This window comes from Onychomys torridus, chromosome 7, assembly GCF_903995425.1.
Source record: "Onychomys torridus chromosome 7, mOncTor1.1, whole genome shotgun sequence".
NCBI classification, from domain to species: domain Eukaryota; kingdom Metazoa; phylum Chordata; class Mammalia; order Rodentia; family Cricetidae; genus Onychomys; species Onychomys torridus.
Genome location: NC_050449.1, coordinates 43,043,874 through 43,060,180, shown reverse-complemented (window position 1 = coordinate 43,060,180; position 16,307 = coordinate 43,043,874). Strand labels below are relative to the sequence as shown.

At 44.6% G+C, this 16,307-nt stretch overlaps 1 protein-coding gene across 15 annotated transcripts in view; it reads left to right on the top strand.

Annotated features, from left to right (window-relative positions):
* Positions 1 to 16,307, top strand: part of Ncam1 (neural cell adhesion molecule 1) — a 299,701-nt gene that overhangs the window by 251,083 nt on the left and 32,311 nt on the right. For 5 of the 15 annotated variants that reach the window (XM_036192174.1, XM_036192178.1, XM_036192177.1 and 2 more), the window contains exons 9-13: positions 7,949 to 8,099; positions 8,529 to 8,713; positions 9,062 to 9,158; positions 9,483 to 9,653; positions 11,054 to 11,185. In XM_036192174.1, the coding sequence (XP_036048067.1) occupies positions 7,949 to 8,099; positions 8,529 to 8,713; positions 9,062 to 9,158; positions 9,483 to 9,653; positions 11,054 to 11,185 (736 nt within the window). Of the gene's footprint in view, positions 1 to 3,610; positions 3,641 to 7,948; positions 8,100 to 8,528; positions 8,714 to 9,061; positions 9,159 to 9,482; positions 9,654 to 11,053; positions 11,186 to 12,302; positions 12,318 to 16,307 lie in introns of all 15 variants that reach the window. The other 10 variants (XM_036192169.1, XM_036192168.1, XM_036192167.1 and 7 more) reach the window with 3 other exon arrangements.

Below are 16,307 nucleotides of genomic sequence, written 5' to 3'. Positions count from 1 at the left end.
ATGAGTGAAATAGATAACCCCCTCAAGCATTAAGTCCCACAGAGCCACAGGCTAAGAGATCATTTTGGAAGAGCTTTTGGGGGTTTTGTGAGTTCACCTGGCTCACTTTCTAGCATCCTTGCCAGGTCACTCAGCCCCCATCTGACATGTTATGGTTACAGTATCACAACAGGCTGTTTTCTTTCCCACTGCTCGGAACCCTCCACCTCTGCCACTCAGAATCTGAGTCACTGGAACAGAAGCTGCAACTCTTCTTCCTTTAACAGACACCCAGAATTTTCCAGTTTCTCATATGACGTGATTTCTATACCCTTCACCCTGATAGTTGTTCTATAACTTAATAGTTTCAGTTCACTAGCACTCAATAAAACCTTACTGTCTTCCTGTAACCTGAACAGATCTCAGTGGGGTTATCATCTTGATCTAGACACATCATGTAGTCAAAGTAGCATTAGCCCTTGAGTCATGTCATATCATAGATACCTAGAATATGTAGGTCTATAATATGAACTCTATTTAGAGGACTTATCGCCTGTTGCTTTTTCATGAAATTGTTTGCTTGAGCAACAATGCAGAATTTTGTGTGTATTTCACTTGTTGCAACCTTGCTTCTCAGCCATAGTCACTTTGGCCATTTAGCAAGACTCTCCCTTCACTGGGACTGCTTTATGCATTGCAAGGTATCTGCGATTTCTCACCACCCTCCAATACCAAAAGCCAATTGTAATCATTACTAAAACTCTCCTTGCCAAGAGAACTACTACTTCAGACCATCTTTCAGTTGGGATTAACTGTTCATGGGGATTTTACTTACAATTCTGGAAGTTGGAGTATTTCCACTCAGATTTATCCCCTTATGCTATATCTGCATGTTTTAAGTAATGATGTAGGACAGTTAATGGTGACCCTAGCAATCAACATAACGTTAAAGTGCAAGTAACATTTGTGTTAGCATTGTTTCCAGACTATGTGAATCCTTATTCAAAATATCTAAGTCACTGCTGAAAATATTGACTGGGACAAGGTCCAAGTTCAGAGACCTCAGATTCCTTCTGAGTCAGTTGCTCAGAAAGTGATAGGCTTGATGTCATGGTGAAACAGTGCCCTTCTGTAGTTCTAGTAGCTTTTGTTGGAGGTTCAGGTTCCTTTAGCAAGGGGTATAAATGGATTAAAGCAGCTTTGTCTTTCACGTCATTGATTGCTTCTAACACTGCCCTTCTCCTTGGAAGAGGAAGGCAAGGATTTCACCTACAGACCTGTAGTGACTTTCTAATAGAACATTAGAATTGTTTTTCCTTATAAAGGGAAAGAAGGAATGAATTCAAAATGAGTATAGTCATCCCATGCCTTTGATTATGTCGCTGGATTGAGTCTCATCATGGCTGGAGAAAGTCTCATCAATCCATTAAGCTTCAGCAAGTAGAGTTGATTTAGGTTAGCAACTATTAATAGCTAAGATGAGTGTGATTGTTTGGATCATTGATATCAGTGAGGTAGATCAGATATCCAAAAGTTGATGTATTTCTTAGCAATTATTGTTATTGTGAGGGAAAAAAAGGGGAAAGTGAATATCATTGTGGTTGGTTTTCACATGTGTGTGAAGGTGTTTGTGACACTTTTGAAGGCTGTGCATCTGTGTCGTGTTATTCCTCATCCTATACAGATTCATCATAAATATTGACAGGTGTTTGAGTGTTGCTAAATTCCAGGTACCACTTACATACTGAGTGAGACCCAGGGATTATTATCTATATACTCAATCCCTGGCATAAAAAAAGACATCCATCATTTGCTATTTGAATGTTTCTGTGCCTTGAGATGACTCTAAAGAAGGGTATATGAGTCCTTCAGTATTAAGGGAAAAAAGGGGTGAGGAGCTGACACCAGACCAGACAGAGTATCCACAAATAAGAGAGACCTTTTGAAATTCTCAATTCTTTCGAAGCCCAACCTTTCTTTCCACTGGGGAGAATTCCTGATTGGATACAAGCTCAGTGCCCACTTTTAATCATCAGGAAATGCTTTGCACAGAGTGATCAGAGCCTGACCTAAGATGTGGGCAAATATATATAGGGAATGCTTAATATGAGTGAAGAAGTGCTTTGCTTTAACCTACACGCATATAAACTACTAGAAATGTGTATGTAGTAACAACAGTAAGGATTGAAACAACCAAAAACTAACATTTGGAGCATATTAATCATAGCCAAATTATTTCCTGAATATAGACATTTGAATATGAGATTCCCTTCAAGTGGGCCACACCTTTACCAAATTGTTGGAGCCAAGACAGACATTTGATACATTCTACCAGGCACAGAGGGAATAATCAGACTACTAGAAACTTGTGTCCCTAGCAACAGCTTATTTATAATGCCATAGAACACTAGTGGTTTGGAACTGAGACACTGAAGATTCCAATTTGAAAACAAATAATAATATATGCTATATCCCATTTTTTTGTTTTTTTGTTTTTTTTAAAGTCTTGATGACAGAGCCCTGGCATGTGACAAACACGCTTTCTAGCATTGTGGAATTGTCAACTACAGCTGACATTTTGGCCCACTGTGACTTTGGTCTATGCATGTTCTCTGTTCTCACTTCCTCCATCCCAACATCATGTAATGTGACCCAACATCTCCATCCTCCTGTCTCACAAAAGTGCCTTGCATTTGATGAACTTACTGTTTGCTAACTCATTCACATTCCCTGTTTCTAGCATCTTTTGTGTCCTTTGCCATCTGAAGGTCAAGGACAGTCAGTCAGGAATGCCACCCAATGAAAAGACCAATACAACTCAGATGTCTTTGACTCAGAGTTTGAAAACAGAGAAGTTAAGCAAAGTAGATTTCATGTGCTGCATAAATGAACAAATCTAGCCTTGAGCAGAAAGTTCCCCAAATCCTCTTGTGTGACTTTTCTCACTCTCTCATGAGTAGCAAGTTGGATGGGGGAAGGTCCATGCTTCCATACAAATGCCATCTGGGACCTTTCTAACTTTAAGCAATAGAGCCCCACTGTCACCACCCAGGATTTAGAATTCTCAATGCTTCCTGACCCATAGTATCAAAGACTTCATGCTCACACACTCATTGTATCTCTTTGCTCCTTTCTTTGTCCCTTTTTGTAAAATAAATTAATAATAATAACTTTTCATTAAATGCATGCTGAGTTGCAAAGTGCATGAGCATTAAATGGCTTTAGTGTATGTGTGATAACCTGTATAAAACATTTAGAGGAAAAATCTGCTCTCTAAGAAGCCCTTGATTATTTGATAAGAATGGATAGTACCCTCAAATATTTTAAAGACTGTTTAAGATGCTTTGTATAGGAGGAGTTGAATATGTCTGCTTGTATTCATATATATGCAGAGTTTAATTCACCTTTGATTTAGATATTTTAAGGTGCATAGATGATAAGATGGGGGGAGCTGAACATCAGCTAACTTCTGAATTGAATTTGGGGGATAGTTACATCATTGAAAGTGGGCCTTGAAAAAATTTCTGAATTAAAAAGACACTGCATGTGCACGGAATGCAGTATGAGTTCTCTAAAGCAACATGTGACATTTTACTGCCTTCTTGTTGTGTTTTATATCTTGTTTCTCCAGGCTTCGTGGACTCGACCAGAGAAGCAAGAGGTATAGCTTACTTGACCACTAGCCAGTCTCTAGCTTTGAAAGCATTTCAGTTTAACTCACCATCACAGTTAATAACCAGACTCACTAACCTAGTGAGCACTTTAGTTAAAGCTTAGGCCCATAGCAGTAGATATCACCTAGAAATAGTGTCATCTTCTAGGATGAGCAAGCAAGCTGTGTTGGGAGTGGAGGAACAAACCCTTATGATTTTTTAAAACAGGACCTTATTCTCTTGCTGGTGCTGGTAAAATCATACCCAGGTAATTGTGCTGATAGAAATAAATTGCCCCAATTCCCAAGCCAGGCATTTTGAAAGAATAAAAAATTTTTTAAAAATTGAACTCTCCTCTGGTGGCTGTGGCTCTGGACCATAAAGTCACAGAATGAGTGATCTAAAACCCACTCAGCCCTTTCCTTTCCAGCTCAACTCATCTTGTTGCTCACTTATTTGATAATGACTGGCCTTGGTAAATGATCACATTGCATTTCCTGTCAAAAGCCACACCAATGACATCTTTCACTGGTTTCCCCAAACCAATCAACATATCTGTTATCTTTAGGGAGCATTAAATTTGTAAGACTGGAGTGATTTGGCACAAATGGGTTTATGTTTGTAAAGTTAGTAGCATTTAGCCTTTGGAACTCCCCTGCTTCAGTTTAGGTGACATGGGGCTGGGGTTGAAAACTGAAGCTAAGCATTAACCTTTCTATTTCATTGCTATCCTTGAAGACCCTTCATATAATCATGCTCACCAGTTTTTACCTGGTTTGTGTAACTATCAGTGACCAACTGGAACATAACCACCAATTGGCCTGGGACTAGGGAGATAGAGCTGTGTCAGGAACATGGTTGCCACATGAGCACAAGGACCTGGTCTTGATCTTCAGTGCTCATATTAGAAGTGAAGCATTGTGTTTTGTGCTTGTCATCTCAGCACTGGGGAGAGACACACACATGGATTGATGGGGCTCATTGGCCAGCTAATCTAGCCTAATCAGTGATCCCTAGATCCCAGTGAAAGACTCTTTCTTGAAAAACAAGGTAGATGGTTCCTGACACTTGGGCTTGACTAGCTTCCACATAGATATACATATGTGTGATACACACACATGCACAAATGCAGATACCACACACACACACACACACACACACACACACACGCACACGCACGCACGCACACACACACACACACACACACATGGATCAACTGCCTTTAGATGAGATTCAAGAATCTAATTTGTGAATGCTTTCTATTACATTCCATTTTGTGTCTTTCTCCAAATCCAGTAGTTCAATAGGCTCTTTATTTTAATTCATTGAGTGTACCTTCTTAGTCTTTCTGGGTGATAACCATTCAGAACACATAACTCCTGTGTTCAGGTCATAACTATAAATATTGAATGCTGCTTAATATTTAAAAGTTGTCCACCTGTCCTCTGGCAGAGACATTCATGTCTGCACCTGAGCAGTCTACCATTGTCAAATCTAGTTCATCTTTGTAATGTGCCTTCCTTGATGACATGACATAGGGACAGTAGCATGTCCCCCACTGCAATGCTTCCCTCCTGTGCCTTTGAGATCACTCAGTGTTGTCATAGGCTGGATGTTTTATTACCCCAAAACTATGGCCCCACTGGCATTGGGAAGGGAGAGAGGAGGGGTTAACGATGGGGCTGACTTCCGACTTCCACAGCTACAGGGCTCATTCTGCTTTGCTGTGTGTTTCTTCCCCTGTCATTCTGATCAGGACCTGGCTTGAGGAGTCACTGAGGTTTCTCAGGGAGCATTAAGGAGATTTTAAATGGATAATCATTGTAATTGGAAATAATAGTTTACTCCCAGAAAAGCACATACCCCAACTCCATTTTCCAGAAGTGTCTTTTATCTTGAATGTTTCACTTTGGACATAATTGACTTTCAAGTGAATGCTGCCCATTGGGGCTCATACATTCCATTTTATCCTGTTTGGCTCATTCAGAGATGAAGACCATAGGCCAGATGAGTGCAAAGACTGGCTTGTGTGGTGGCCAGGTTCTTTCTGGATGTTCTGAAAAGCCAAACGCTTTCATCTGGGAAAAGGAAGAACTGTTTTTCTGAGAATAATTAGAGTCACAAGTACTATTTTAAAGAGAAAGAGAGAAAGGTCTCGCTGAAGTATTCTTGTTTCACTCTTACCTGAGATCACTGCTTCCTCTGAGAGAGCCAGAGTGATCAGCAAGACTTTTGGTTGGAGTGTCTTATGGTTGTGTTCCTGTGTCAGAAGAAATTATTTCAGGATGAGATAACCCAATCCCACTGGAGTCTATCCGTGTATCCTCCAAGGGATGACTGGACATCTGGTGAGGAATCCCATCATCAAACTTGCAGTGAGCCACTACACAATAAGAAATCCCTGTAGAGGATTCCCTACTGGTGTGATGACATCATTGAATGACAGAAGTCTCCAACCCCTGTAGAAATGTAGGCAGGGAGACCAGATTTTCAAAATAAGTTTGTTTTTTGTTGTTTTTTTTTTTTAAAAAGTGTGTACAGCCTTTCTGGGAGCTTGTCTTCAGACATTTCTGAGCAAATGTTGTTCATTCCTTGCTTTTGTGCTAATGCTCTTACCTGAGAGACTCACCTTGCCTCCTTTTCATGTGGTCATGTGCTCTTGGATTCCTGAGAACTACATATATGGCAGGCCCTGGACAAGCCTGATCTGCGTCACAAATCATCACAGTCCATCCCACAGTTGACAAGACATGTGTGGACCTTCAGTCAATTACATTGTGCTTTAGGCAGAGAGGGAGGACAGGCAAATCAGGCCAGCTTTTGAGAGATACCTGCAAGAATGACTTCATGCTCTCAGTGTCCCTGATACAGACTGATAGGTGAAGATTTTGTTTGACATGTAAAAAAACACTAAGATGGACCACTGTCAGCCTACAAGAAACAGAGTCCTAGGATCTAGCATTTCCAATAATCTGGGTGTCTCTAGGGTCTCTGAGACAGTCTCCTATCACCTCTTATTAATGTGTATCATCTCCTAGGATGCAGCTTCTTGGCCAATAAGCCTCCCCTATTTCCAGGGCAAATAGGAACACCAGGGCATCCATCTCTAAGAGAAGGAGATGCACAATGCCATAGGCACAGATGATTTTCCTTGTTCCTTCCTTCCCTTGTTGGAAGCATGTTTTAGCTCCCAGATATAACTCAGATAATGGAAGTGGACCTGATCACTGATGGTAACGGGACTTTTGCCATAGATCTGCTAAGAGTGCTGTACAAGGCCAGCAAGACCTTTTTGCCAACTTCCTGGACTGACTGATAAAGGACATTGCAATTCTGTCCCTCCCTCCAGCATCCAATCCAGCATATTGATAGAAACTGAGGTTATATGTCATTTAATTCTCTGAAGACCAACCCTGATGCTTTTCAGATGCAGCACACCCTCTCATCCATCTCCACTGAGAATCATGTGCTGGACTTAATGGGGTGTCCCAGCTTACACAGAATAGGGCCCTTCTTCAGTTTACCAGTTCTCATGGGACTCTGGTCCAGGGGCACATGCCTAGACCCTTCAAGGGCTAGTACCCCTTTTGCTTAGAATGTCAAGGAGGGAACTCTTGCAAATAATCTAATACCCATTGCCTAGAGATTGTGTGCTCATTCATTTTGTTAGCAGTCTTTGTGAATCTAGGGACTCAATAAACTAATGGTAGCATCAAAGACTAGGGACGGTTGTAGACTTTGGTACAAAGAATCCTGGGTGAGTCTGTGACTCTCTTTGCACTGTATTTCAAGAGAAGGCTCTATTACTTTCAGCTCAGCAGTGCCTGAGATTTGACTTGCTCCCCAATAAGAATGAAGATTGTCAAGCATCCAGGAAAGAGACACATCTAGAGGAAGGATGTTTCTTGCATAACTCCTTACATTTGGGTCATTGGCATTCCCTAGCACACATTCACACACCGTGGAACTGGTCAGACTAGAAGGAAAGAACAGGGGATAGTGTGAGTTCCCCAGGATATCAGTTTGTACCACCCAAGGCTTTTGCTTCCATTTTAATACATCCCAAACTAGTCTTGGGTGACCTCACTATGCCCCAAATTGATTGAGTCCCATTTGCTATTTGAACTATGTTGAAGTTCCCACACTCTCCCCCATTATGAAGTAGATGAAGTGAAATTAGAGGCTGACATAGAGAGAAGACTAGAGACTGGCCACAGACCAGTAATGACCCTTGTCTCCTAGACCCACATTGCTCTAATAGCCCCTGCCCCTCTGCCTCACCTCAGACTCTGATGCCATCCCTTTCCTCCCGGCAGACTCTGGATGGGCACATGGTGGTACGGAGCCATGCTCGTGTGTCCTCTCTGACCCTGAAGAGCATCCAGTACACAGATGCTGGAGAGTACATCTGCACTGCCAGCAACACCATCGGCCAGGACTCCCAGTCCATGTACCTTGAAGTTCAATGTAAGGAGCGACTAGGGAAGGGTGGGATGGGGCAGTGAAGGATCAGGATGCTGGAGACAGAGTAGTTTCTGCTTCTCTAGCAAGTTCCACCTTGTTTATTCCCTGAGGCTCTTGGTTCACAACTGTTTCAGAGCTGTGGCCCCAAGTACAGGTACACACACACACACACACACACACACACACACACACACACACGCACGCACGCACGCACACATATACGCACCCTCCCCAAGCTTCTCAGTAGCTACCCATGCTCTGAGTTTTCACAAGCAGAACACGTACGCATGAATTCCAAAATGTCCCAGAGCTCTGCTGGTCCAGGAACCCACTCTGCGTTGGGTCATGCCTACCTTCCCAGTGCCAGAAGACAGTGTGTGGGTGTTCCAACAAAGTGGTAGCTGTTCTGATGGTCATTGTCCTCCATTGCAGATGCACCTAAGCTCCAGGGCCCTGTGGCTGTATACACTTGGGAGGGGAACCAGGTGAACATCACCTGTGAGGTCTTTGCCTACCCAAGTGCCACAATCTCCTGGTTCCGAGATGGTCAGTTGCTGCCAAGCTCCAACTACAGCAATATCAAGATCTACAACACTCCGTCTGCTAGCTACCTGGAGGTGAATTAGGGCGTGGGAAACGGCAGAGTGCAACAGGCCCTGTGATAATGGGAAGTGTCTCATCACTTCTCCTGCTTCCCTGGAACATCCTGAACTGGGGAACACTGGATGGAGAAGAAACTGAGCCTTCTCTAGGTCCCCATCCTCAGCTTCACTGGTCCTGACCATGTGGCTAGGCTGGGACTGGGAAGTGGAATGTGCCTCTTCTATGAGCCACTGGGTTCTTTTCACTGGGGTTGATAGTGTGTTTATCACTAGATTTATTCTTTACCTACTGTATCTAATAAATAAAGATAAGTGTGGGCATCCATGGGACATTTGTAACCCCTGGGCTCCTTCCTTCTATAGGTAACCCCTGACTCAGAAAATGACTTTGGAAACTACAATTGTACAGCAGTGAACCGCATTGGACAGGAGTCCTTGGAATTCATCCTTGTTCAAGCAGGTGGGTGCCTTCATCGTAACTCCCATACCATCCTTGCCCTAGCTGGCCCATATCATACACTTTAAGGATACCAGTGAAGGAGAAGACAGATCCAGGCTATGAAAAGCCAAATGGTCAAGAAGCAGTAAGCCACTCAACGTGTGAGAATCTAACTACAGGATGGGTTGAGGAGAATTTGAAGCCAGCAAGGAAAATTATATCTCCAAGATCAAAGATTCTTACCCTTAGAAAGGATCCCCAAGAGGGATCAGAAGCATGGGACGTATTTCCAAGTGTAGTCTTGGGCCACACACGTGACCTGGCTGTCCATATGTGTTCTCATAGACACACCATCTTCTCCATCCATCGACCGGGTAGAACCATACTCCAGCACAGCACAGGTGCAGTTTGATGAGCCAGAGGCCACAGGAGGAGTGCCCATCCTCAAATACAAGGCTGAGTGGAAGTCACTGGGGGAAGAAGCATGGCATTTCAAGTGGTACGATGCCAAGGAAGGTGAGTCTGGTACACACCCTCGAATTCACCTGACCTTTTCTGACCGTGTGGGTAAGGGACATGCAGGATGTCACCGTCTGCCATTCCATCCAGTTTCCCCCAGAATTAGGAATTCTCTAGCTAGAGTTAGATTAGGGCGATGTTTCCATAGAGTTGTTGACCTTCTGTCCCTTGCTGCTTCTGACCTCATGACCTCACCAGGACAGGCAGAACTGGTCAGATGCTTCCTAGACAGAAGATGTAATTAGCTGCTGAGCTTAACAGGAAAAGTGAGTGCAGAGCACCCCTGCCCTGTTCTCGGCTTCTTCTCTGATAGCACCTGGCCATCCCTGCCTGGTGTCTGTCCCCAGGGACTGTCATGTACTGATGACAGTAACCACAGTAACCAGACCAGCAAGATGACAGGTCTGCCTTGAATCAACCCTGTTTTATCTTCCAAGTTAAATCAGTCCAGTGATGTCTTTCAAGACTAAATCTGATATCTCTCTCTCTCTCTCTCTCTCTCTCTCTCTCTCTCTCTCTCTCAGTCAGCATCAAGTATTCTGAGATCACTCTCCACCTTTATTTTTTTGACCCTGAAACTCATAAATTCAGTTAGGCCAAGCTGACCAGTGAGCTTCAGTGATCTGTTATCTATCTGTCTCTAGCCCCCCAGTGCTGGGGCTACACCATAGACCTCCATCCCTAGCTTTTCATGACTTCTGGGATTTGAACTCAGGCCTTCAGGCCTTCAAGTGTATGTATGTACACACGCTTCACCCACTAAGACATCTCCCCAGCCCCCTCTCTAAAAATATCACTTCTACTTATGTTTTAATTATGGTAAAATCCACATGAATTTTGCATTGAGTCATTTTTAAGTATACAAGTCAGTAGCATTGAGTCACAACCATCACTTCTGTCCATTTTCAGAACATTTCCATGTTCTAACTCCTTTCCCCGCCTCCTTCTGGTCCCTGGTAACTGCCATTCTACTGTCTTTCTCTAGCTGATTGCCCTAGGGACCGACCTCATGGGAGTACTTCATATGCCATTTGTCCCATTGCATCCACTTATTTAACAAAACGTTCTTGCAGTTCATCCACATCGTAGCACGTGTCAACATTTCATCAGTAAGATGGGGTAAATACCCCATTGTTGGTCCTCACTGCATTTCATTGATCCATTCATCTGTGATGATAAGTCATCAAGGCTGCTTGTGACTTTGGGCTCTTAGTAATGCTGCAGGTGTGACCATGAGTCTACAGGTATCTGTTTGTCTCCTGCTTTCAATTTTTCTACATGTTTGCCAAACAATGGTTGTGTTTAATTATGTGGAGACCCACCGTCCTATTTTCCACAGCACTGTTTTCCCTGTACACAACCATTCTCTTTTAATCTGCCCCATATTCTCACCACAGCCAACATGGAAGGCATTGTCACCATCATGGGCCTGAAGCCTGAGACAAGGTATGCAGTACGACTGGCGGCCCTCAACGGCAAGGGTCTAGGCGAGATCAGTGCAGCCACTGAGTTCAAGACACAGCCAGTCCGTAAGTACAGCCAACTTCTCTGTCTCTTCTCCACAATCACCCTCTCTCTTCCTTCTCTTCAGGGGTAGACAGAGACCCTGAGTTGTCCCCATCATAGCTCAGAAGATAGCTTTTATCCTTTGGGTTCCCATATTTATAGTGGCCCACTTAACTCTCCGGTTCTCAGGGATGGCTGATCTGCACTGCTTTCATCCCCCAAATGGGTGAAAGACACTGTTCTGGTGGTGGCCCCGTTTATTAGGATAGCAGCCACTGGTCAACTATGATGAAGACCTGAGGGAAACAAACAGGGCATATAGAAGGAGTTGAGTGAGTTGCTTTTTGAGCCAGGCCACCGAAGCCCCTAAGCACCCTGGAGCTTGAAGGAAGACAATAGAGAGACAGTGACTGCTCATGTCACTTGAACTGGGACTTTTCATGCACTGACAGTATTAAATCATAGAGAGGGAAAACATAGAAGAGTCTCCTCTATGAAGAGGAAGATAGCCCTGTCATCCCAAAGGGGTCCTGGACTGACCTGATTCTTCCTTCCCAAGATGACTCCTCGGACCATCTGTGCCTCAAGGACTCTCTCAGGCGAGCGGCTTTCCCCAGGTTCCACTCAGGGCTGCCTCTGGCTTCTCTCTGCCATTCCCTCCATCCCTAAACCACGCTTGCCCAGCTTAGCCTTCATTTCCCATAGCAGCCACGCTCTGGACAAGCCTTGCCCTGGCCATGTTCCTCTGCTATCCACGTTGCTGCGCCCCCCCCCCACCAGGATCCTGGGTCCCTCCAGCTCAAGAAGATGCTGTGGAAGTGGTCTCCCGGGTGACCATGGAGCTCCAGGCTCTCCCTGAAGCTCTGATTTAATCCACACATGAGAACCCTTTGCCTCTCTTTCTGAGGAGCCTGGGAGCCTACAGACAGACCCCCTCACCTCTCCCCAGCGATAGCAAAGCTGCTCCCGTCCTCCTTCTGCAGCGAGTGTTTCTTTCTGTTTGAAGTAATTTTGATAATTTGAGTTTCAGCTCCATGTGCTCTATGGATTCTGTTCATTTCTTTTACATCTTATTTTTTTTCCCCTGGGTCTGTCTCTTGGCTTTTCTTTTCGTCTGTGTTCCATCCATGGGAAATGCAGATAGCCCTCCTCCACGTAAGTGCCTCTTCATACCTCATTACCTGTTTCCATAGTGTTAACATCTAGTCCTAGTTCATAATTTAGTTCTGGCCCCTTTTTTGTCCCCTAGAGGCCGAAGTAGATGATGTTGTCTGAGCCCTAACCACACTGACCTTAGTCTAGCTGTGCCTTTGTTAACGTATATAGGTTACTCCAAGAGGCTAACACGACTGTTCTAGAGCATGCAACTTCCGTGTGTTTTGAAATTGTGCTTATTTATTAATTCTTGTGTGTAGTCATTACTTGGTGGAAAAAGATAAGGTTTGCTGAACCGAGCATGGTAGAAATCTGCAGATGGTCTCTGAGTAACAAGCTAATAGCAGCCCCTCACTTTTAGCCCCGGTACCAGAGCTGTGACACCTGCCTCAAGAGGACACTGTTCCAAAGTGCCAAAAATAATCTTCCTGTCTGCTTTTAGGAAGTAAAGGATTGGAGCCCGCATGCTTCCTGGCTTCTCTGTTAGTTGGCAGAGGGGGAGGAGCAGAGCCTACTGGTGGGAATCTCTTGTTGAGTTGGCATACAGATAGATGTTAGTGTACACTGTGTCCTGCAGGCAGCCCCCTGTAGTAGGGGTGGGGAGGGGATTAAGCCCTAGGTTCTTGTCAGCTCTCTTTATTTGCACTGGATTACTTACGGTGTACATTTCCATGTTGGGAACAGACTGGCCAGTTTACTTAGTAACTATCTACCCAGGATAGCGTGGAGAGAGGGAGAGATTCCCCATGGGAGTGACACCCTGATTATGTAAACTGACAATATAGGACACCAAGAACAAGGGAAACAAGAGAGGAGGCAGCTGCCACAGCGAGTAGAATTGGCCTGACCCCCTCAGCCTGCTGAGACACCCACCTCCCAATGTCACTTTGCCAAGGCTGGGCTCCCACTTCCTACGCTGAGTTCCTAGAGAACAGAGAGAAGGCATACCTGACAGACCGGAAGGAAAGATGTTCAGGAAGCTGTATGCAGTTCGTAGAAAGTTGCTAGGTCCTGAAAGGCACCCCAGGAAACTTACTTATATTTATAAAACGTATTCCAAAATATTGCAGCAACAGCAAAAACCAAGTAGCTGAGTGTGGATGTCAGGCGATCTGCCAGGTTGGCGTCTGGATGCATCAGCTGGAGAAGGCATCAGAATCAGGGTGTGTGGGAGTGAGGGGTGCAGGTAGGGAGCAGCCAGGTAGGACTGACAGCTATGCCCCAGGGGAACTCTGAAGAGAAAGCTCTTCCTTCTGGATCCTTCCAGCAATCCTTGGCTGCTTCCTCCAGGGCCTTTTCTATGGGAAGTGAGCAGTGAGTGAGGACCAGCTCCCCTAGGTTAGAGAGAGGGAGGCCTGGATGAGTATTGCTGTTGACTGTCTTCCCCCCAGCGACTATAACTGACTCAGAGGACCTGGTCTTGGCCCTCGAGGTCACAGTAGTTCCCTCTTATTGCCAGCTTGGGCCTTATGAGGATAAGATTGTTGGGGGTTTGAGTTTGCTTCTTAATACAGCAGGAGGTATGTTTCAAGTCATGTTAAAAATTATGTGTTTAATTAATTTTTAATGTTAGTTTTAATTGTTAATTTCTTAATTTCTAAGAGAAGGAAGCCCCCAGACTTGGCATTTTGTTGTCAGTAGTATGAAAGTGGATGATTAATGGAGACCCTGAAAGTCCTCTAGAGAAGGCTGTGGCACAGTGACCATTAGCACAAAAGTCAGTTTTCTCAATCGTATAATAAAGGTATGATTCAAAGAATTAATAAGCACCAGGCCTTAATAAGCATAAGCTTAACCCCAGCTTTTTGGGAGGCTTAGGCAAGAGGACCATAAGTTCAAGGCCAGCCTGGGCTACAGACTGAGTCCCAGGCTACCCTGGGTAACTTAGTGAGTCCCTGTCACAAGATAAAATGGAAAGAGAGAGGACTGGTGACCTCTCTCAGCAGTGGAACACTTGTCTAGCCTGTGCAAGACCAGAGATTCAACCCTGCCTACAGGCAGAAGTGGAAGAAGGGAAGGAGGCAAGGTTATGAAGGAAGGGTTAAAAAGCAACCTTGTTCTTGACAAGCAGAAGTGAAGTGTAGTCATAGAAGTATGTGAGGCTATCAGCATGGTGGTCTGGTAAACATGGGCACAGCACACTTTCTGAAGAAACCTCAGCAGGGTCTTTCCTTGCAACCTCGTAAGCTTCCCCTAGTCACTGAGGTGCAGCTCTGGCCCGGAAGTATCCTGGCCAGTGTTGGCCGCCAGACCCCTGAGTTGGGAGGTGTTAGTTGAGGCCAGAGTTTGGCCTTAACTAACTGTTGAAGTTCCTTGAGGCGTTTCAGTAATAGAGTTGCTCTCCAGGCTCTTTAGCAAACCTCTGCACAGTCAGGGCCATAGGTTTATCAGAGGCAGGGATGAGTAGGAAAACTAGCAAAAGCCACATGCATGTAGAGGACTGAGGCCTCCCAGCTGCTAGATGAAGCATGATTTAGCTGTTTGAGGGTCCTCTGTGTACAGTGCATGGAGGTGATAAGGGGGCTGTGACTCTAAACAAACTCAGCTCTAACCGGGGGAATGTTCTGTTGCATGTGTTTTTGACTCAAGCCCCTTGGCTATTAAGCTTGTGATCTGCGTGCCTTGGGAGGGGCTGCTGCTCTGCCAGAACTGTTTGCCTGAATCTTTTCACTCCGTCACTGAACTTTTTCCTCTGTCACTTGGAGAATTTCGTGGCCTGAATAGTACTTTGGATTTTGCGTCTGTGCCAAGGAATGAAATAGAGTATTTCGAGATGTAGAGGTTGCACGTCTCAAGAGATGTCTTGAGACTTTTATCTTGATATGTTGTCCCCTCTGTGACACATGAGGACACCTAAATGCATTAGAATTCGTGCAATTAAGATGCATAGGATATCAGGCCTTTCCCAAGTAATATGAACAGTTACACAAACATCTTAAGACACAAACACACACCACACACACACACACACACACACACACACACACACACACACACACAGTGTGAGAGAGACTTTTACCTTAATTAACTGAGCCATCAATTCATGAAACTTTAGTAACCAAACCTCTATGACTTCAAGGACATTGACTCTGGGCTTCATCAGATACCTGGAAGGTATCTTCATTAGATACCTGGAAGGTCCTGGAAAACCAAGCTTGAGCATTGATTCACATTGCCAATACGCTGGTGCTTTTCCATTTTACCACAGAGCTCTCAAAGGAGACTGTTTGTTATTGCTGAAGGACAACTTCTGGATATTTGTCCATCAAACACCAAAGAGCCATTCAGTGTCCCAGTGTGGCAGATGCACAGTCTCTACCCATCCTCCATCCTCCATGGTGAAGGGTAGTTCGGGCTGTTGGTGAGGACCCCGCATCTTCAACATTCCCTTTCTCTGGGGGAGCAAGAATGACACTGAATGTTATTTTTCTCACTCTTCCCTAGCAGTGTAAACAATCACATTCTCCCGGGAAGATTTTTGGAAAATAGCCATGTTTCCAGAGGCTTCTGTATGAAAACTGGCTGTATCCAGCCACTGAAGATGGACAATTTTGTCTCGTTCAGTTATTGAGGTTAAAGAGTGAGATGTATAGCTTTTGCTATGTGTGTCAGGTATCAGGTGGGAAGGTGCTTAGTCAGTAAATTACTTGTTGTACAAGGGTGAGGCCCTGAATTTGAACCCCAGCACTCACATTAAAAAAGCCAGGTACAGCAGCGTGTGCCTGCAATCCCAGGAGGATGTAGAGACAACAGGATTTCTGGGACTCACTGTCTAGTCAGTCAGCTTAGCTGAATCAGTGAGCTCTAAGTTCAGTGAGAGACCCCATCCTAAAAAATAAGGTGGCTGAGGGCAGGAAAGATAGCTCGCTGGCTGTGAGCACACACTACTCTTGCAGGGGACTAGAGTTAAGTTCCTAGTATCCATGTCAGACAGCTCACAAGCACCCCTAAATCCAGCTGTAGAGGATCTGATGCCCTCTTTTGGTCTCC